Here is a 23,366-nt window from a genome sequence, read left to right on the forward strand (position 1 = left end):
ACCACTGAATTTGGTATCTCTCCCTGGATTACTGGAAGGAAACTCTATCTGCACATTCTTTTAAGTAGCTCTAGAACTTAAATTTATTAATCTTAATATTTTTAAATTTTTTACTAATTGAGAAAAATAATTTTTTACTTCAGATTTTTTGCTTTAGGCTTTTACAAGTTCTTCCAAGCAAAAGTGGGAATTTGATTAAAATATTTACATTTGTAAATGACTTGTATTTATTGAATAAAACCACACTTAACATTAATAGAGACACTAAATTAACTAAAACTGAAAGAATTAAGAACCAGACTATTTTGCACAACAGAAATTAAAGTTAATACATTGGGGGGGGATCAAATACCAGTATCTTCTGCATGTTATCCAACCTCCTTCTAGGCATCCTTACTTTATTAAACTTCTATATTGAGTCTTATTTCTGTATAATTCGGGTGGAAGTTAGTGTTTCGATTCACTAACTCTGATCTATGTAAATAAGATAATTTTGTGATTTAAGAACAATAAAATTCTCCCTCTTTTTCAGCCACAATGGAGAGTAGAAATGTTTTATTGGACGTTAACTTTTCTTGTTTGCAGATCTTATGGTAGTTACTTGCATTTATTTATTATGGTAGTTCATTAATTGCCAAAACTTACTGAGCTGGAAAAAATAAGGCATATTTATTTCTTCTTTCAACTTGAAGAATTTCTTGGATTTCTTACAGTTAGTGTTTTAGGCAGTTGTGTTGGCATTGCAGAAGAGAATGGTTTTTACAGGATAACATCAGGCACTTTAAATCTTAACAGTCAACTAATTGGGGAATGTGGTCCAAGAGGTTTCATGTGGAGTTGTTAGTAAGATGTACAACTGTTCCAACTCAGTGGGATGGATCAGGGAGACTCTTTTTTCCTGTTTTCTATATAGATAAAATATTTAGACTATGATTACTATGGCTGTAATGAAGCTTCCATTTTGGGTATACATTTTACTTTCCTTTTCAATGAATATTCTGAAGAGTTGTATTAAAATGTCATTTTTATTATTCCATGATTATTAAATAAACATTTTGAAGATTTTCAGATAACACCTACTTAGATCCTATGGGATTGAGGTTGGAAGGGACCTCTGGAGGTCTTTAATCCAATGTCCTGCTCTAAGCAGGGTGAGCTATGAGATCAGACCAGGTTGCACAAGGCTTTATCCAATCAAGTCTTGCACAACCTGTTTGGGCAACCCGCTTTACTGCTTGACTGCCCTCATGGGGAAAAAGGTTCTCTTTATAGCTATTCAAAATTTCTGCTCAGCATTTAAAATTTTATAAGACTTGAGGGAATAATTATTTGAATAGTCTCATGCTAATATTCAGTATGTGGTAAAAATAAAAAAACCATAAGTTCAGGTCACTCACTTTTAATACAAAGGACTAGTCTGTCCATTCAAAAAATAATGGAGTTATTCTTTCATAATGTTTGTAGAGGAAACCAAACTAGTTTCAGAAATACAACTGCAGATGTGTGTGTTTGGGTTTGGTTTTTTTTTTTTAAAGTGGGTAAATGCTTAGTGGGCTTAATAAAAGTACTGAAAAGGAATTTATTTTCCCACTTCAAGATAGGTTAGCTTTGAAAGGCTAGTTTACAAAATTAAGACTTGAATAAGGTATGGAAGATAAAAAGAACTATGGAATCAGTGAGGAATTCCTTTTGACAATCAGGTAGTTTTAATATGGAATTAATAGCTTAGTTTGAAGAATTCATGCACATAGAAAGGAATCTGACAAGTGCATCCCTTTGCAAGACACATCACTGTTGCTGCAGCACATTTTCTTTCCCAGCTACTATTGAGTCTTCTGGGATTCTTTACTGGCGAAAGTACTAAAAAAAAGTTACACCTGTTCCGCTCTTACATTCTTTAAGGTATGGGGAACTAAGTATGTATGTGTGCAGACAGTCTTGATAGACACTGTTAACTAATCCCAACTTGTATACATAAGAATAATGTGGTTTGTGAAGAGCCACTGTTGTAAAATAAGTTACTGTTTTCATGGTATTTGGCCATTCATTCACAAGTTGGTTGCAGCTGTCATTAAAAAGATTTTTAAAAAAATAAATAAGCTAGACAGAAAGTGATAATGTATGCCACAGGCATTTTCTTGTCTTGAACAGAGCAAATATTTCTTCTTGCTGTGTATTGGTTATTGAGAATAAAATAAAACAAAGATCTACATGGATTTTTGGATTGGAAACATGAGTTCTACTTTTTGATACAGACAGACTTCAGAGATCAGACTGGTGCAGGTATTTCATTTGCCAGCACATTTAAAAAAAAAAACCAAAAAAACCAACCAAAAAAAACCCCAACAAAAATTAAGTTCCTTTTGGTCTTAACATGACAGGACCCTTGGGTAGATGCACTGTCACAAACTTGGACAAGATCTCAGTCATGTTATTCCTCTTGTAGACTTATTCTCTGTTCACTTCTTTTAAACTTATCTTTGTTACAACAATCATTGCTTCTGCCTCTGTTTCATTCTGTCACTGTACATTTCTCTTCCTCTCAGTTCACAGGCAGTCTACAAAATTAGCTTCAAAATTTGTTAGCTGTTGAACACAGCAGCCTGTTTTAATAGAGTTTGTGCATGTCATCTGGAGAACTACTACAGATGTCCAGCACTTGATTGGCTTTGTATTGTCCTTTAAGCACTGGCAATTAAATTAGTTGCTGTCATTTCTTGAAGAGGAGAAATCCTTTATTTTAATTTATTGTAACACATGCTTATAGAAACAAGCACTGAACTTGTAAAATAGATTGTTTTGAGTTTACTGTTAAAGCAAAAATTCCTTTTGATACTAGTTGGGGTTTTATCATTCATCAGGGTTAAAATCATTTGAATGGAGTGATGATTGCCTTTCTTTTTTACCTTAAAAAGAAGTCAGCAAATAGATTTTTTTATTCCATTGACTGAAGAACTTTTAAATACCATGTTAAGCTACTGAAATTTAGCTCTCTATGTAAATACAACTCTCTTATTACCCAAATACTTTGTGATTGTTTAATTGGGCCAAAGCACAGGGCATATTATTCTCATGTTCAGGAAAAATAAGTTGTAATGCTACATGCTTAAGAGTTTCGGTCCTTTTTCCAGGACTTTTTGTAAAAATATCAACCAGAAGTAACAGGGGGAAAAAAAAAAAATAAATCACTGCTTTTCTGTTCTCTTTTAATTCTTTCTGCATTAGCACTAGCACAAAGCTGCTACAAAAATCCAAGATAATATTATGATTTTACTGAAAAGATTTGGGCTACATATAAAATGTGTTGTTAATCCAGCAAATTAAGTATTAACAATTATTGGGAAAAGAATAAAGAACCTTATGCCATTGAGTAAACTAGGCATGATATGCCTACATCTTGAATAGTTTGTGTCATTCTGACCCTCTTATCTGAAAAGGTTTTAGGAGAATTGGAAAAGATTTGGAAAAGAGAAGCAAGAATGATCAAAAAATACAGGACTTTCTTCACAAGGAATGACTTAAGGTAAGGACTCTTACTTGGAGGAGTCCAAAATTTGGAAAAGTCAAATTTGGGAGGATATTATAGTGGTCTGCAAAGTTACAAATGGTATGGAGGACATGAATAAGGAACAGTTGTTCATTGTCTCTTTCAGTACAAGAACTAGGGACTGCCCAATAAATTTAGCAGAAGAGAGGCTCAAAACAAGGAGAAGGGAGGCAGCCACTTATGCAAGAGTTAGTTGATATTGAAACTCCTTGGCAGGTGTGGTGGGTTGACCCTGGCTGGATGCCAGATGCCCACCAAAGCTGCTCTATCACTCCCCCTCCTCAACTGGACAGGGGGAGAAAATAAAACGAAAGGCTCGTGGGTCGAGATAAGGGCAGTTTAATAAAGCAGAAGCAAAGGTCGCATGTGAAAGCAAAGGAAAACAAAAGATTTTATTCTCTACTTCCCATCAGCAGGCGATGTTCAGCCGCTTCCCGGGAAGCAGGGCTTCAGTACGCATAGCAGTTGCTCTGGAAGATAAATGCCTTAATAACAAATGCCCCCCCTTCCTCCTCCTCCCCCTAGCTTTTATACTGAGCAGATGTCATATGGTATGGAATACCCCTTTGGTCAGTTTGGGTCAGCTGTCCTGGCTCTGTCCCCTCCCAAGATCTTGCCCACCCCCAGCCTACTGGTGAGGGGGGCAATGTTGGAGAGGCAGCCTTGATGCTGTGGGAGCAGTGCTCAGCAGTAGCCAAAACCCTGGTGTGTTATCCACACCTTTCTAGCTACCAATACAGAGCACAGCACTATGAGGGCTGCTGTGGGGAAAGTTAACTCCGTCCCAGCCAGACCCAATACAATCTCCACCCCTTATTCCATACCATTTGCGTCATGCTCAGGTCCCACATAATTTAATACACACATATATATATATATATCTTCTAACCATCCCATTGTATTTAATTCTCACTACTGAAATCCCTTCTTACCAACACTTACGACTTAAACTACATACTTAAACCATCTTTATACCCAACATACAGATTTATACATTCTCATTAACTACTATCTTCTGTCCTTTAACAGAGAGATATTACTCTCCTATTCCATGGGCTTCTTGCACTCCTCCAGATGTTCACAAACAGGCTATGACTTGGGCCCCGTCTGTCAAGATGGGCGTTCAGGACAGGAGAAGCAGTATGTTTGATTGTTGAGCACCAACACTGGCTTGGTTTCAGTCATCATTGCACTCATCTTGTTCCTTGTGAAACTCACTCTTCGTTAGTTCAGGTCATTCCTGCTGCATTACTTCCTACAACATACAACTCACATCACAGATTATTTTTCCCCCAAGGTTAAATCCCCTTGAGGCACACACCGGGTCTCCCCATCCTTCCGCATTACCCGCCAAGTGCACCCAGGTCCTTGAGCAAAGACAATCCCACGAATGGGTTTGCCTTTTCCCATGGGAGGAGCAATCCACACTGCCTTCCCCAGCCACTTCCCCATGTGCACTACGAGGACCTTATCTCCTCCCACAGTATGTAAGGGTTTTGTTTGGGCAGGACCAGGATGGTTAGCAGATCCTCTGGGGTTAACCAGCCAAGTGGCTTCTGCTAAATTTGTATCCCAGCTGTTGGGCTTCCTTACCTTCCAATTGCTGACTGTCGGCCCCTCTATCCCAGCATCGGAGCAGCCAGGCAGCAATCCGCTCACCTGGCTGGCGGCTATAATCTTTCCGCATGTCTCGAAGTTCTGATGAGGTCAGGGGCTGGGTAGTTTCTGCTTCCTGTCTGATTTCTCTCATTCCTTCCTCCCATTTCTTTGTCGAAGGACTGGCTTCTTGAACAAACCTTTCCTCTTCTTCCTCCTCCCTTACTAATCGAGGGTATGGACCCGTTGTTCTCCTTGTCCACTGTTTCTTTTTCACTACTGGGGCAATTACTGTAGTTGTTGTTGTTGTTTGGGTGCCTATCTGTATTGGGTTTGCGTGGCAAGGTTTGGGGGGGGGGGGGTGGCTACAGGGGTGGCTTCTGTGAGAAGCTGCTGGAAGCTTCCCCTGTGTCCGATAGAGCCAATGCCAGCCGGCTCCAAGATGGACCCACCGCTGGCCAAGGCCGAGCCAATCAGCGATGGTGGTAGCGCCTCTGGGATAACATATTTAAGAAGGGGAAAAGAAGTTACAGGGGAGTAGCAGTTGCAGCCAGAGAGAGCGGAGTGAGAAGATGTGAGAGAAACAGCTCTGCAAGCACCAAGGTCAGGGAAGAAGGAGGGGGAGGAGGTGCTCCAAGCGCCGGAGCAGAGAGAGATTCCCCTGCAGCCCCTGGTGAAGACCATGGTGAGGCAGGCTGTCCCCCTGCAGCCCATGGAGGTCCACGGGGGAGCAGATATCCACCTGCAGCCCATGGAGGACCCCACGCCAGAGCAGGCAGATGTGCCCGAAGGAGGCTGTGACCCTGTGGGAAGCCCGCGCTGGAGCAGGCTCCTGGCAGGACCTGTGGCCCCGTGGAGAGAGGAGCCCATGCTGAAGCAGGTTTGCTGGCAGGACTTGTGACCCCGCGGGGGACCCACACTGGAGCAGTCTGTTCCTGAAGGACTGCACCCCATGGAAAGGACCCATGCTGGATCAGTTTGTGAAGAACTGCAGCCCATGGGAAGGACTCCCGTTGGAGAAGTTCATGAAGGACTGTCTCCCGTGGGAGGGACCCCACACTAGAGCAGGGGAAGAGCATGAGTCCTCCTCCCCCTGAGGAGGAAGGAGCGGCAGAAACAACAAGTGATGAACTGACCACAACCCCCATTCCCCGTCCCCCTGCACTGCTCGGGGGGAGGAGGTAGAGAAAATAAGGAGTAAAGTTAAGCCTGGGAAGAAGGGAGGGGTGGGGGGAAGGTGTTTTAAGATTTGGTTTTATTTCTCATTATCCTGCTCTAATTTGACTAGCAATAAATTAAACTAATTTTTCCCCAAGTCGAGTCTGTTTTGCCCGTGACGGTAATTGGTGAGTGATCTCCCTGTCCTTATCTCGACCCACGAGCCTTTCGTTTTATTTTCTCTCCCCCTGTCCAGTTGAGGAGGGGAGTGATAGAGCGGCTTTGGTGGGCACCTGGCATCCAGCCAGGGTCAACCCACCACACTATCTCAACCATGGCATTCTCAGATGCAGTTTGGGTCCCTGCCTCAACTATAATCCTCTGAGAATACTGAACTGTGGCTCGATAGGCACAGGCCAGGCCCCAGTACAGTGCTAGAAGCTGCTGGTTTTCATTGGGGTAGGCAAGGCACCCTTCTATCAGGTGGCGCATCAGTTTGCCAGGGTTGCTTGCCTGTTCAGGTGTAAAGTCCCAGGTTATGGGAGGTGATAACCGTCCTAGGAATCTGCCCAAGTCCTTCCACACACCCTGCCACCCAGGGACCGGCCGCCTCAGGGCACATTTCAGTATTGCCTCACCCAAAAGTTGTCTCCTCTTACACCAGGACGAGACCAGATTCCACAAACCCCATAATATGCCAACAGTGTTAACTAGTAGTATTGAACAGCTCACATAAGGGGGAACAAGGACCTCAGGAGCCTCTTGCATAATAAAACCATCCACATCAGTCCCAGGTAGGAAGAAGGAGGTGTATTCCCTCATCCTCTCCACCAGATAGCTCCCCCAGCACAGCAAGGCCATCAATGCCAGGGCAAAGCACAGAGCCATTGTTTGTACTAACATGTTCCCAAGCTCAGCAGAATAAAGAGATAAGCAGAGCAGCCAACAAACTCCATGACCTGCACAGGAGCTTGCCACTTAATAACTACTATAGCTATAGCACGCTTAATACAAAACTGCCGTTGTCTCGAGCCCCACGTTGGGCACCAAAAAGGACTGTGGTGGGTTGACCCTGGCTGGCTGCCAGGTGCCCACCAAAGCCGCTCTATCACTCCCCCTCCTCAACTGGACAGGGGGAGAAAATAAAACGAAAGGCTCGTAGGTCGAGATAAGGGCAGTTTAATAAAGCAGAAGCAAAGGTCGTGCGCGAAAGCAAAGGAAAACAAAAGATTTTATTCTCTACTTCCCATCAGCAGGCGATGTTCGGCCACTTCCTGGGAAGCAGGGCTTCAGTATGCGTAGCGGTTGCATCGGAAGACAAACGTAAATAAACAAATGCCCCCCTTTCCTTCTCCTCCTCCTAGCTTTTATACTGAGCAGACGTCATATGGTATGGAATATCCCTTTGGTCAGTTTGGGTCAGCTGTCCTGGCTGTGTCCCCTCCCAAGATCTTGCCCACCCCCAGCCTACTGGTGAGGGGGGCAATGTTGGAGAGGCAGCCTTGATGCTGTGAGAGCAGTGCTCAGCAGTAGCCAAAACCCTGGTGTGTTATCCACACCTTTCTAGCTACCAATACAGAGCACAGCACTATGAGGGCTGCTGTGGGGAAAATTAACTCCATCTCAGCTTGACGCAATACAGCAGGTCACTTCATAAAGCTTGACATTTGCATTGGTTGAATGGTCGGATGGGTAATTTCACAGAAGAAAAATGCATTGAGAGTTACTAAATACCCAGAAGCACATCAGTCTCAAAAAAAATCTGAGCTCAAAATAGTTGAAGTTGAGGAGAGTATTGGGTAATTGCCACTTTATGCTTGCACTAGTGTTATTCTTTCTTGGGCATTCTCTTAGGGCATTGTGAAGGCAGGCTACTGGGATAGCGGAACCTTTCGTCTGGCCCATGTTGCACTTATGTTCTTATTTTTGTACCAGGTGTGGTCTGTCATACTAATGAACTGCTACTCTTTACAAACTACCTTTAGTACCAAGCCTTTTATCTGCCCTTACTCATGCTGTATATGGGATAAAGTAGACATTTTGTGGATAAAGACATGTGTGATCTCAGACTTGTAAAATAATCGTTTACAATATACAGAAAGTTAGAAAAGAAAGAAAGGCTATATCCACAACAAAACTTATAGTTGCAATCTGTTATTGCTATAATTTATCTCACTTATTTCTGTACAACAGAACTAAAACTTGGTTAGTAATCATAGCTGCTAGCTGTGTTTCCCTCCTGCCAGAGGTCTAGACTAGTGGCTTCCTATAAATGATTTAGCATAATATATTTTCTGCTGTGTGGCAGGATGCCCCCAACCACGCCTATGTAATTAGTTTTGCTAGTCTTCCTAGACTCTCTTGCATTAGAACACTCCAAAAAGCATTGCCCTACAAGCTGCTCTGAGTGAATGTCCTTTGAACAAAGGCTTTATGTATTAGTTGCCAGACTTTTCCCGAATGCACTTGATACAAAAATTATTAGCAGTGTACTTGGAGTAGATATGCAGAAATTTCTGTTCTAGTCTCTAAGCCAGCTTTAGCTAATCACATCCATATACCTCCATCTAAATTTTGGCTAGGTACTGAGAATGCAATAAAACTATGGAACCACTTTTGAGGAATAGAATACAGCAAGTTAAGTGTTACCTACATTCTGGTGACAGTGCAAATCCTCAATTGTCTTTGGTTATGAAGTCATGATTGTCACTCAGGTGGGTAGTTCTACATTTCTGATGCACTAGTATAAATAATTTTACTGTGGATCAGGAGCTATCCCATGGAAAGAAAATTAGATATGCCACAGAAAAGCTTTGAAACACTCCTTGTAGTTCAGCTAGATTTAAACTCTGATTATTTTTATGGGTTCACAGTCTCCAGCTTGCAAGTCTTGTGCCTTACTATCATAATTTTCAAAATTCTACAATTTTGACTTCCACATAGGGTTTGTTCTGAGAAAGGGTTTTTATAATGATTTTGTTGAAAGATGCCTGGTTGAGGAGTCTCAGTGTTGAAGGGGACCTAAAACCTAGCTTGAAATAGAATTAACATGTTCTGAAGAAGAACAATGGATTCATCTAAGATTGGGCTAAAACTGCTAGAAGGCCTGGAGCTTCTTCTGTATGATGTCTTATGCTATCTGTACTGCTATCAGTAAAGTGATTTCAATATACCGAAGACATACTCAAACCTCTAGCTAGCTTGGGTGCTGACACTAAATGCAGAAGCACAGAACTTGGTGCAGGGTGTAAAAATGGAAAGAAGCAAGATGGATCTTTGGGTAGCTAGTCTAGGCTGAACCTATTGATGCTGCTATGACTGCTGTGTTGATATCCCTCAAAATTATTTTTATAGTAGGATAGGCCTATTTGTAGAAGCTAGTTGATGATAGCTTGAGCCATCAATCAATCTCTGGTAATTTTAAAGCTGTGGAGAGAGAACTGCTGGAACTTATGTTCACTGAGGATCACAAAAGAAAGTACATGGAGGAGGGGAGGAATGAGTTAAAGCAGCAAGCCTGTACATTTTGGATACAGAATAGAAAAAAGGAAGAAATAACTTCTAATGACAGAGAAATCAAGGCAGAGCAGAGTGTGAAGTGACACTGCTAGTCTGAAGCCTGCAAGGGGGCAGGTTTTGGAACCACAAGTGCCTGGCTGTTTCTTTAGTGCTAGAGTTTGCTTATAAGGCTGTCTCTAGAGTAATTGTAGAATCTACATTGTCAACTAAAATAGTCTAATGAGTTTGTAGAATGTTCATTTGCCCTCGTGATATTGTGATTGAGCTGATTCTTTCTTTGTAGTCATGTATGATCTGCAGAAAGGTTCTGATTAGAAGAGCACAGGGAAGTATTTTGTCTTTTCCAGAGTTTCAAATGATGTTAACAATATGTCAGTGGACAGCAAGGAGTTGTCTGTATTTTTACACTACCTAATTTTAATCCATGAAATACTACTTTTAAAGGAATAAAGACTGCTCAGCGATAAGTGTCATATCTGAACCAGTCAGCAGTATTGGTGCTATTAGAGTATTTTTTTTATATACTAGCAGAATACTGACATTGTCCTGTTAAGTTTCTGTCTTGGATACTTAACTAGATCGCGATCTAACAGTTTGTAGCACTTGTTATTCAGTACTTTCCATTTTTTTTATTATCTTCACGTTATATTTGCTGTAGCTGGTAAGGATATGTTGCTATATCATGGCTTACATTGGAAAAGGAAGCTTTTAGTCTGGATGACTGTAGAGTAAACCTTGAAAAGTGCCAAAAATGTACATAAATACAGATAGTCTTAGAAAGCAGAAAATGACTAAAAAGTCTGAATGTATTTCTTAAAATCACAAGACTTTACAGCTAGTCTTCCGATTTTTGGAATGATTAATTTTAACAGTGATTTGAAATGGTGTATCATGGCCTAGGGTGTGTCTCAAGCTGAGAACTGTCTCGGGTTCTTCATCTTGTCTTTAGAACTATTTTTGTTTACAAACTCATCTATGAAGTACTTTATTTTCATGTAATTACTATCTTTTGCAATAGCTCTACTATATGCTCACATGACACATCAAGATAGTGTTGAAGAAAAGCCTCATATTTTTCATGAACTTAGTTAAAAAAAATTTTTAGACACTCTAGGGGTGGAATTTGTGTTGAAAGAATCTTTTATTAAATCATAATCTCAAAATCAGCTTTGTACATATGTCCTAAATGCACCAATAATACTACTGATTATGGTAAATTTGCAACTGCTATTCTAATGTTACATTGCCAAAATTGATGAAGACAAATGACAGCATTAAAAAAACTTGTTTCAGAACAGAATTTATTTTTACTGTTCTGACTGCATTTGCAGTTTAGAAAGAGTAGTATTTAAATGTTTCATCTACAGTGCAATTATTTAAAATTTTTCTTTTCATATAAATTGGGAGAATTAGAACTTATAGCAGTAATAGTTTTTCTAGCTATAACTCAATTTCATTTATCCACCCAAGTTAAGTATCAGAAGAAAGTCCAATAGAACCAGACTTTGGTTGTCTGTGGCAGTTTTAAAGACATGGAAAACTAATAATAGAAAAAGCTATTTCTGTTGAGTGATGTGCAACATGTATATTATGCTTTTCCTTCCTTGGTTTAAACAGCTCTTTTTGGTTTGAGGTTTTTGAGGAAAAACCCAAATAAGACATGTACTTTATTTTAAGGCAGAATGCTGTTGTGGTGTACCACTTTCTGTAAGGCTAAGCATATGCTGTAGTAAAGCTTTTAGAAAGACATCAAAAAGTATTGTGTTATAAAGAGTATTGCTGTTTGTAACCTGTGCAAATCTAATGAATGACCAAATTATCTTAAAAGTGGTGAACTGTTGAAGAATTATGATAAAAAGTTTTTTATAAAATCGGACCAAAAGTCAGTATTTGTTTTATAACTATTTTTTCCATACAATTCTCTAGCATTAGTGACATTGTCTGCACTTGCAAAATAACCACTTTTTTATCATAGCCAAGTATATATATGCAAAAGAATATGGTGAAACTACAAGCTACTGACTGTTTTTTCATTTTTATTTTCCATAATTTAGAAATAGAAGTTGGAATTGTCAGATAGTTTGAGGTTTTTGATCCCTTTAAGGGAAGTCTGAGATTTGTTTGATTTAGCAGTAGTTCAGTTTATAGTTCTAGGTGTTAGAACTGGGTTAACTTAATTTTTTTAAAATAGTTTTTTTTTGACTGACCTTTTAACACTTATTCAAGTATAAGATATATATGATTGGGTGCATACATAAATCATGTTGCATAGCATGAAGAATAAAAAAAAGTAAAAAAATTCAAATTCTAATGAACCAGTTATGTTTATCATTGAGCAAGGGTGTATGAAAGGGACAGTCCTTATTTGAATAGCTTATTGTCAAAGCATATGATAATAAAAAGCAAGTGTCAAAAAGTAAGATTTGGTTTCAAACAAGTGAAAAACAAAACCTTCCTTTCAGGGATAATATATTTGGAAATGTTTTCTAAAAATGAACTCCTAAGAATTTGTAGTAGTTAGCTCTGTTTCCTCTTAGTCAGGACAGAACCAGTTCTTAGGCTTTATTTTGTTTTCTGACAACCTTTTAAAGTAGGTTAATCAGCAAATCCTGTAGTATTATATATATATGAAGTATGTGTTCAACCATCTCAAAGTTATGAAGAGCTTTATGTCCAGTCATACCTATTTGTTGGCTTTGTCTAGCCTGAATTTTCTTACATTCATGTACTTTTTACGTTTATATTCCAGCCATCTTGGTAGGTTTTTTTCAGCAATTTGCTGTGATTATATATATATATATATATATATATATATATATTTGTTTCCTAAACTCTTTCATTAAAAAATACTCCTTCAAAAGCCTCAGGTATTTCTGTCTATATCTAGCTGAAATATTACTCAGGCATATTGGAGAGGTAGCTTTCAGGTGATTTTTATAGTAGGTTTATGTGTTTATAAGTAGCTTGTGATTCATACTGGTTTTGAACAGTTTGCATTTCTAATAAGTTTTTATGCTTTCTTCATTTATCATACTTGAGTAACCCACAGCATATATTTTATTTCTGTTGATTAGTTAAATTCTTTAAAGTGTATCCAATGCTAGTATTCATGTATGTTTCCAATCCTGTTACAGGTATATTGCTACCTCAGTGGGGTTAACTTGATGCAGATAGTCCTTCTTTCTGGCACAGTGGACGTTTCCAGTAACACATAGCTAGTAATAACAGTGCTTTATAGAGACTTTTCCTTTAATGGGCAATTTCACATAATCAAACTGGTGAAAAGGGCAACGTTATCCTTGAATGTATAAATACAGATTATCATGTTAGAAGAGGTCATTCATTTTGCCTTTGTATCTACTATTGTTAATACCACTATTAGAACAACTTTTTGAATTGTAATACAAATATGCTTCAGAAAGTTTAAAAAGCCCTAGAGCTCAAAGGAAGGCGGCAGAAAGGCCACATTGTAGTGGTGTGACACGGACAAAGTTCAATTTATCCATCTGATTTAAGAGAAAATAAAAATTACTTCAGCATGAGAGAGATCTCTACTGGGACAGAGGGACTCAATTTTGCTGATAAAGCATAACAACATCCCCCAGATGGACACTGAAATTAATTTCTTTTAGATTGAAGAAGAATTAACTAAGTGCTGAAAACAGAAGAAAAATCAATTAAATACTAAGATGCAAACTCTGCCTCTGAAGTTCCCTAAGCCACAGAGCTGGGAGGTTGTATCAGGGAAGGTATCAGTCTGCTGTCCTGTTATCCCTGTAAGCACTCACAAATGACTGCTGTTGAGGGGAAAGGCAGATGAACCAGATAACCTAGTATAGATGTTCTCAAATTCTTATGTTGAGAACAACTCTTAATGTGAGATTAAATAGCTTTTAAGGAACAGCTTTTTATCCTATGTAGCTTCTAGAATAAATTATTTACCTTTTTATGCTAGGAGTGGGTGGAGGCATGATTGAATCATTGTGATGCTTTCTAGCCTTCAAATCTGTGAATTTGTGTGTCTCTCTTTTTTAATAGAGGGAACACACTTTCTTACATAGAACTTTGTGTGAACTTCATAGTTGCACAACTACATGTATTAGGCCCACAAGCTGACAGATTGCAGAGATCAGGAAGAATCCTTTCTCCCTTCCCTAAAAGTACAGCTAGATGGGAGAGAAACATCTGTCTTCCCCTAAGGCATCTGGGATTGGCTGTAGCTGCAAATAAGTTATCTGACAAGATGGAACAGTGCTTACAGTATTTACAGAGAACCCATCTTTCTTATATATGTGACTTAAGTGTTCTACTCAAGTGATCCAGATCATACTACTCATCAGATTTGCAAAGGAAAGGGATTTTTCTGCAAGTCAAATTTGTAGATAACTGAGGCTTCTTCAAGAGATAGTCTGTAGCTTACATCTATGCTAATAAATTAAACAAACATGTCTGTGACTGTTTTATTGCACTGAGGAAAGCTGGCACAGAAGTTCTTGTTTCCACATTAATAAGCTGACTTCTCCAGAACAGAGTAGCTGCATATGTTTTGCCTGTTGATAATTGTGTGTGGCCACCTTCTGAAATTTTCCTGGGAATTCTTTGAGATTAGTTGTTGTCATGGGCCAAATCTGTGCAAGGGACCTTTTTTTCTTTTAACAATTTGATGGACTTTTAAAACAGTTTGATAATACAGATAATAGAATTTCAGTGTTGAGGAGTGGTCCCTTTCACTGTTTAATTCAGTGATATAGATATATCTACATGTATATTTTAGCATGGGGCATGCTCATATCCTGTCAAAAAAGACTAGAAGTTTTTCCTTTGGCAGAGCCCTTGGAGGGGCACACTAACACTTCCTATTTGATTCATGGCATGACAGGAAGCTATTACCACTCCAATTCTTGATCATCCTGTTGACTTGGTAATAGTCTATCTCTGCAGTTTCCTTCTGGCTGATGTTTCAGTTGGAGTTGTCAGTGACAGCTGTACGTCCATCATGCATTTCCCACCTGTCTGATGTGGCTCTTCAGCAGCCCTGCAAGTGTGTCCAGAAGTCCCAAACCTCTTCCCCATCTGCCTCATCAAATGGCTTCTGATCCATTCAGGGTGTGAATGCACATGTAATGAACAATCTTGCTTCTTGCCTCTTTCCACATTTCACTTCCCCAGCCTGGTCACCCACTTTATCAGGAGGCATATGATCTTCTCTTCCAACTTGGGCAAAGGATTTACTTTGCTGTCTCAAAATGAACAGGCTGCCATCTCATCCTGAGGTTTTTTGCAACCTGCATATTTGTATTCTTACATTCAAATTTTGTGTGGTGGCCTTCTTACACATTCTGTCAGTGAATAAAAAAGAAAATATATTCACATCTTGCAAACTGCATTTTTGCATAACCCTTGTGACTGTTATCTTTTTTTAATGGTTGGTTGAGATCGTTGTTGGCTTGAGAACTTAACTTTTTGTTGTCTGTGGTTCCTGAAGTATTTACTAAGGTCCTGGTGACAACTATGATCCATCTTTACCTTTGGTTTGGTTTGGTTTTTTGGTGGTGGTGGTTGTTTTTTGTGGTGTGTGGGTGGGTGGGTTTTTTGTGTGGTGGGTTTTTTTGTTTGTTTGTTTGTTTTTTTAAATAGCAATTAGACCTATCTAATCTAATGGGTAATCTGGATGATTTGTCATTTCAGGGGTTTCTTGGCTTGAAGCTACTATCTGGCAAGTATTGACTCTGTAGTCTCCTGCATTTTGGAACCCAGCATCTGTGGGTTAAATGGATTTCTTGGAAATTCAAAATAAAGTTAGAGGAAGTGGTGTCAAAATCAAAAAAAGACAAGTTAGGCTGATTTGGTTAAATCATACAGAAAAGCAAATGATGGAATTGAACAGTTCAGTACACAAAAATTATATGAGCTTTCAAACAAATCACAAACAGAAACCATCCATATGAAAGGGGAAAAAAAAAGAAAAAAAAGAGCTTGAAGATGATGTAGGTAAAGTCAGTCATTCGACATTGAAAACCTAGACGTTTTTCCTATTAAACCGAGGAATAATAGAGTGTATGAATGCTCCTTACAGGAAATTATTATTGCCTATACAATTTGAATACTTAATGAAGCCATAATTAGAATACCATTACTATCTGGGTATGTTCTTGCAAAAATAGTTAGTGTATTAGAAAATATAATTTTATTTTCCTTAGTTTTATTATCTAATTTAAGTTTCATTATCATAACATTTTCTTACAAATACTAGCCTATGCATAATGAAGAATACTCGCTACCCAGCACAAACAGAAGGATACCATGGTCTTTGTTTTTCAAAAGTGTAACAGAAAAAAGGGATTTAATTCATATCACTCTCTCCTATCACAGTTCCTTGTGAAACTGAACCAAATGTGAGGAGTAACTTCAGATTCATACCTGTATGAGAGTAAGCAGATTCAGACCATAAGGGCAAATTTTCAGCTCCACTGAAATCAGTGACAGCATTTTACTTGTTTAGTGGAACTGGCTTTCTTCTTAAACATCCATTTTATCTAAGGATGTATGACTTTATTGGTGTTTTCCTATTAGTATTGTATATTAAAAAAAATTAGAAGACCAATACTTCCTGTGTATTGCACAGACTTCCTTGTGTTGAGTTCTAAACTATATTTTAAAGGAATTTGGCAAATTTGGGTTTTCTCACTAAATAAGCCTGAGCCCTGTCTGCTTTCTTTGAGGAATAATTTTGCAGAAACTTCAATAGGGTTAGGTTCAGGCTCTGTCCTAAATGCAGAAATAAGAAGATTGTTTCCTTAAATATGTAAAAGGCAGGAAATGTTCAGTAAAAAAAAATCTTTCTCTCTGTATCTGTGTTGTCTTATAGATTTGTGACATACAAAACCTAATTATATTCCAACACATTTTATATAAGAATGCTGATTTGATTACTTCCCCCTCTCCAAACAGCAAACAGTTCATTATTTCGATGTTCTTCAGTGGCGCGGCTTTTGGGCATGTGAGCATCTACATGACGTACCTTTAGAGCCATGTTTTCTACCTGGGCAGCAATGTCCTGCCATAATGCAGCAGCCCAGATGGGTTTACCCCTGTGCTGCCAAGTGGTCTTCTTTCACTGCTGTAGCCAACCCCATAGGGCATTAGCCACCATCCAGGAGTCAGCAGAGAGATAGAGTACTGGCTGCTTTTCTCGTTCAGCAATCTCTAGGGCTAGTTGGATGGCTTTCACTTCTGCAAACTGACTTGACTCACCTTCTCCTTCAGTGGCCTCAACGACTTGTCGTGTGGGACTCCACACAGCAGCTTTCCACTTCCGATGGTTTCCTACCATACGACAGGATCCATCAGTAAACAAAGCATAACGCCTTTCATCTTCTGATAACTCATTATATGGTGGTGGTGCCTCTTGGGCATGAGCCACCTCCTCAGGCAATGCTCCAAAATCTCTGCCTTCTGGCCAGTCCATGATCTCTTCCAGGATTCCTGGGCGGTTGGGCTTCCCCAGTCGAGCTCGTTGCGTGATCAACCCTACCCACTTACTCCATGTAGCGCTGGTTGCGTGATGTGTAGAGGGGCTGTTTCCTTTGAACATCCAGTGTAGCATGGGCAATCGTGGTGCCAAGAGGAGATATGCTTCTGTACCAACAACTTCTGAAGCGGCTCGAACCCCCTCATATGCTGCTAGTATCTCTTTTTCAGTTGGGGTGTAGTGGGCTTCTGATCCTCGATACCCCCGGCTCCAAAACCCTAATGGTCGACCTCGGGTTTCTCCTGGTGTTTTCTGCCAGAGGCTCCAGGTGAGACCATGCTCCCCAGCTGCAGTGTAGAGTACATTTTGCACAGCTGGTCCTGTCCGGACAGGCCCAAGAGCTGCCTCACGAGCTATCTCCTGTTTGATCTGCTCAAAGGCTTGCTGTTGCTCAAGGCCCCACTCAAAATAGTTCTTCTTTCGGGTTACTCGATAGAGAGGGCTCACAAGCTGAGTATAACCCGGAATATGCATTCTCCAGAATCCCACAAGGCCTAGGAAAGCTTGTGTTTCCTTCTTGTTAGCTGGTGGAGACATAGTTGCTATCTTGTTGACCACATCCATAGGCACATAACGGCGTCCATCCTGCCATTTTATTCCCAAGAACTGAGTCTCCTGTGCAGGTCCCTTGACCTTGCTTTTCTTTATGGTGAAACCAGCTTTCAGAAGAATCTGAATCACTCTTTTTCCCTTCTCAAACACTTCTTCTGCCTTGTTGCCCCACACAATGATGTCATCGATGTATTGCAAATGTTCAGGGGCATCACCTTGTTCCAGTGCAGTTTGGATCAGTCCATGACAAATGGTAGGGCTGTGCTTCCACCCCTGGGGCAGTCGATTCCAGGTGTATTGAACACCTCTCCAAGTGAAAGCAAACTGTGGCCTGCACTCTGCTGCCAAAGGAATTGAGAAAAACGCATTGGCAATGTCAATTGTAGCATACCACTTGGCTGCCTTTGACTGCAGTTCATATTGGAGCTCTAGCATGTCTGGTACAGCAGCACTCAGTGGTGGTGTCACTTCGTTCAGACCACGATAGTCTACTGTTAACCTCCACCCTCCGTCAGACTTTTGCACTGGCCATATGGGACTACTGAAAGGTGAGTGAGTCTTGCTGATCACTCTCCTTGGCTCTCCAGTTGATGAATCAGCTCATGGATGGGAGCCAGGGAGTCTCAGTTCATGTGATATTGCCACGGGTTCACTGTCCTGGTAGCAATTGGCACCTGCTGTTCTTCAACTCGCAGCAATCCCACAACGAAGGGATCCTCCGAGAGGCCAGGCAGGGTAGATAGCTGTTTGATCTTCTCTGTGTTCACAGTGGCTACACCAAAAGCCCATGGGTACCCCTTTGGGTCCTTGAAGTACCCTCTCCTGAGGTAGTCTATGCCAAGGATACAAGGGGCCTCTGGGCCGGTCACAATGGGGTGCTTTTGCCCCTTGTCCCCTGTTAAGCTCACCTCAGCCTCCAATACAGACAATTCTTGGCATCCCCCTGTCACTCCAGAGATCCAGATGGGTTCCATGCCCCTATACCCTGATGGCACCAGCGTACACTGTGCACCAGTGTCTACCAAAGCCTTATACTTCGGCGGGTCTGATGTGCCAGGCCATCGAATCCACACAGTCCAGTATACCCACCTGGTCATCCCTTTCCTCCTCCTGGCCGAAGGCAGGGACCCTCTCTTCCTGTTCCTGGTCAGAGTATTCACTGTCTGACCCTTGCAGTGCCAGACCAGAAGTCCCCTCACCAGGATCAAGGGAGGTGATTTCAGTCCTTCTTTGTCTGGGAGATCGCCGATTGCCTTCTTGTGTCTCTACAGCAACTATGCTGACAGCCTTCTTGGGTGACCCCTCCTTGACAGCAGTCTTCCCTCTCAGTTCAAGTACACGGGCTTCCAGCTGAAAGGTGGGTTCACCATCCCACTTCCTCATGTCCTCCCCCTGGTCACGCAGGAAGAACCAGAGTGCACCATGTGGCATGCGTCTGGGGCTCCCTTTCCCTCTGACCGGGGCAGGAGGGGACTGACTTCTTGGGGCGCCCCTGACAGCCAAGGCGCTGTCCTGTAGGGATGAGGAGGGACAGAGATTTTCTTCAAAAGTTTTGGAGCCAAGAAGACACTCTCTCCACAGTTGGTGTATCCATATCTGGGCAATACATCGCTGCCAAGCTGTTAGAATATGATGCTGGGGCACTTTGAATCACCTTCCTCCCCATGGCCCGTGTGCACAGGACATCCTCTGGATCTTTGGAGACCTCATCATCGTCTAGATCACTGTAGATGACTTCCAGCACCGCTAATTCTCTCAGGTACTGGATGCCTTCATCTGCAGTAGTCCACTTTCCTGGGGAGTTCACAAGATCTTCCTTGAATGGATATCTTGCCCTCACACTTGAGAGGAGCCGTCTCCAGAGACTGCAAATTGCTGCCTCTTTTCCAATTCCTCTCTCAATTCCCCGGTTTCTAGCAAGGGATCCCAGCTGTTGGGCTTCCTTACCTTCCAATTGCTGACTGTCGGCCCCTCTATCCCAGCATCGGAGCAGCCAGGCAGCAATCCGCTCACCTGGCTGGCGGCTGTAATCTTTCTGCATGTCTCGAAGCTCTGATGAGGTCAGGGGCTGGGTAGTTTCTGCTTCCTGTCTGATTTCTCTCATTCCTTCCTCCCATTTCTTTGTCGAAGGACTGGCTTCTTGATCAAACCTTTCCTCTTCTTCCTCCTCCCTTACTAATCGAGTGTATGGACCCGTTGTTCTCCTTGTCCACTGTTTCTTTTTCACTACTGGGGCAATTACTGTAGTTGTTGTTGTTGTTTGGGTGCCTATCTCAACCATGGTGTCCTGAGATGCAGTTTGGGTCCCTGCCTCAACCGTAATCCTCTGAGAATACTGAACTGTGGCTCGATAGGCACAGGCCAGGCCCCAGTACAGTGCTAGAAGCTGCTGGTTTTCATTGGGGTAGGCAAGGCACCCTTCTATCAGGTGGCGCATCAGTTTGCCAGGGTTGCTTGCCTGTTCAGGTGTAAAGTCCCAGGTTATGGGAGGTGATAACCGTCCTAGGAATCTGCCCAAGTCCTTCCACACACCCTGCCACCCAGGGACCGGCCGCCTCAGGGCACATTTCAGTATTGCCTCACCCAAAAGTTGTCTCCTCTTACACCAGGACGAGACCAGATTCCACAAACCCCATAATATGCCAACAGTGTTAACTAGTAGTATTGAACAGCTCACATAAGGGGGAACAAGGACCTCAGGAGCCTCTTGCATAATAAAACCACCCACATCAGTCCCAGGTAGGAAGAAGGAGGTGTATTCCCTCATCCTCTCCACCAGATAGCTCCCCCAGCACAGCAAGGCCATCAATGCCAGGGCAAAGCACAGAGCCATTGTTTGTACTAACATGTTCCCAAGCTCAGCAGAATAAAGAGATAAGCAGAGCAGCCAACAAACTCCATGACCTGCACAGGAGCTTGCCACTTAATAACTACTATAGCTATAGCACGCTTAATACAAAACTGCCGTTGTCTCATGCCCCACGTTGGGCACCAAAAAGGACTGTGGTGGGTTGACCCTGGCTGGCTGCCAGGTGCCCACCAAAGCCGCTCTATCACTCCCCCTCCTCAGCAGGACGGGGGGGAAAGAAATTAAGATGAAATAGAACTCATGGGTCAAGATAAAGGCAGTTTAATAAATCAAAAGCAAAAGCAAAGGCCATGCATGGAAGCAAAGGAAAACAAAAAGAAATTATTCTCTACTTCCCATCAGCAGGCGATGTTCGGCCACTTCCCGGGAAGCAGGGCTTCAGTACACATAGTGGTTGCTCTGGAAGACAAACATAAATAACGAATGCCCCCCCCAGCTTTTATTGCTGAGCAGATGTCATATGGTATGGAATACCCCTTTGGTCAGTTTGGGTCAGCTGTCCTGGCTGTGTCCCCTCCCAAGATCTTGCCCACCCCCAGCCTACTGGTGAGGGGGGCAATGTTGGAGAGGCAGCCTTGATGCTGTGGGAGCAGTGCTCAGCAGTAGCCAAAACCCTGGTGTGTTATCCACACCTTTCTAGCTACCAATACAGAGCACAGCACTATGAGGGCTGCTGTGGGGAAAGTTAACTCCATCTCAGCCAGACCCAATACATGGCAAAAATATGTTTTTCATTTTAGCTTGTTACAGTGTACTCTTAAGACACATATAATCACTAGAAGATAATGAGAAGGAAACTATAATAGCAGTTCATAAGATTTTGTTTTAATAATTTTTGGTGTAATAATTGAGAGAGAGTTTTTAATTAGAATCAAAGTTTAAATAGTAGGAGTTACAATTAATATTGTTTAGTTGATAAGTATGAGACTGTAAGAGGATTCCAGTATGTTCAAAAAGTAAAAGTGTTTTGAATCAGTAGCAGTCTATAGACATGCTGCTATAACTTTGTAACAGCATGGTAGACTGCTTTATGGAGCCAGTGATTACAAAGATCCACTTTTTTTTTTTTTTTTTTTTTTACTGGCAGGTGTCCCACTGAGGCCAGTGGCTGTGAGTGTACTGCAGCTTGCGGTTTACACCAGTGTAGAAAATGCTGACACCAGCTGGCTTCACATAATTAAGCTGATTGCGGTCTGACAACTTGAACTATGATACAGATATGTGATAAATATACAAAATATCTTACAAATTTGATTCTCTGACATATTTTATCTACTTTTTTTTTCTCCTTAACAGATATGATATCTGCACTTATAAAAACAAGCCTTGTGGAACACTGGGTAAGAGTATAAAGAGAAATTTCAGCTTGTATTTGCTGTTTTTGTTTCCTTGCTTTATACTTGGCTATTAATTTATTGGCTGATTAGATCTTTTTAAGTTTATGCTTTCAAAATTTTGCAGTTTTATAAACATGAATAATAAAGGGTAACCTAGATGGTTTTATGCTTTGATAGATTGCCAGAAGTTGAAATTAGGTGAGCTGCTGATGGGCCTTTCTTCTCTGGCAGCTGTATTGCTGATAAAACCTAGCAGATGACTCAAATTTATGAAGCAATAATTAAAGGAGAGGACTTACTGTTTATTTCTATTTAACCTGTCTCCATGATCAATTTAAAAAAATACAAATAAAAGACCTTAGGAAAGTTTAAACAAAAAAACCCACAACAACAAAAACACCCACCAAAACCAACAAAAACCACAAACTGCAAAAAACACCCTGCAAAAGAAACAGGCTTTGAGATTTACACTGTTGGTCTGTTGTACACAAGGAGTACAACTTCAGACTGTTACTTTCACAGACTTAGAGAAAAATAACAGTGATATAAATTACAGTAATATTGAACTCCGTAAAACAGTTCTTTGACAGTGGAGAAACACAAGCAACCTTGAGTGCAGGATGGAGAACTATCGTTCTCTCCATACCTAAATTTGTCACCAAAAGTTATTTACTATACTATAGTTATTACCTTTAGTAGTGCTTTAACATATGAAAGAAACATTATTCAAAGAGTGTGTATATATATATATTGGGTTTTTTCAATTTGGATCCTTTCATATATGCCTCTTTCTCAGAATTAAAGATATAATTCTAATTCAGTTCAGGTTAATACTTTTCTCATAATCAGAGCTCATAATTTTATTTGCTTTGTCTTTCCCTGTATTACTGTATGCTTTGCTAGCCTTAACTCATGTTGATTTTTCTACAAGTCTTGCTCAAGTCAGCATGATGCTTGTGGCACAGGGAAGTAGTTTACATGGGGAAAGGTATCCGAATTTTGTCTGCTGTAAATATAAACAATATCCACAGCATGTTTTAGTAAAAGGCAAATGATGATGAATTTCTAAATGTAATTGAGTTTCTTTTGACATCTGTGTGGAAGAGACAAAACTGAAGAGACTGTCTGTATTGATGTCATATAATTGTCTTTGCAATTGTAGTCTTAAAAGAAGAAAGTTTTAAAGGGCATACATTCACCGATGAACTATTTGATATTTATATGTGATATTTTTAACACAGATCATTAGTGTACTAT

At 40.8% G+C, this 23,366-nt stretch overlaps 1 protein-coding gene across 2 annotated transcripts in view; it reads left to right on the forward strand.

Annotated features, from left to right (window-relative positions):
- The window catches only part of LOC127029107 (A disintegrin and metalloproteinase with thrombospondin motifs 6-like), a 169,681-nt gene that overhangs the window by 48,860 nt on the left and 97,455 nt on the right, over window positions 1-23,366 (forward strand). For both annotated transcript variants that reach the window (XM_050914751.1, XM_050914752.1), the window contains exon 7: window positions 22,069-22,112. In XM_050914751.1, coding sequence (XP_050770708.1) covers window positions 22,069-22,112 — 44 coding nt within the window. The remainder of the gene's footprint in view (window positions 1-22,068; window positions 22,113-23,366) is intronic.

This window comes from Gymnogyps californianus, unplaced genomic scaffold (genome assembly GCF_018139145.2).
Source record: "Gymnogyps californianus isolate 813 unplaced genomic scaffold, ASM1813914v2 HiC_scaffold_73, whole genome shotgun sequence".
NCBI classification, from domain to species: domain Eukaryota; kingdom Metazoa; phylum Chordata; class Aves; order Accipitriformes; family Cathartidae; genus Gymnogyps; species Gymnogyps californianus.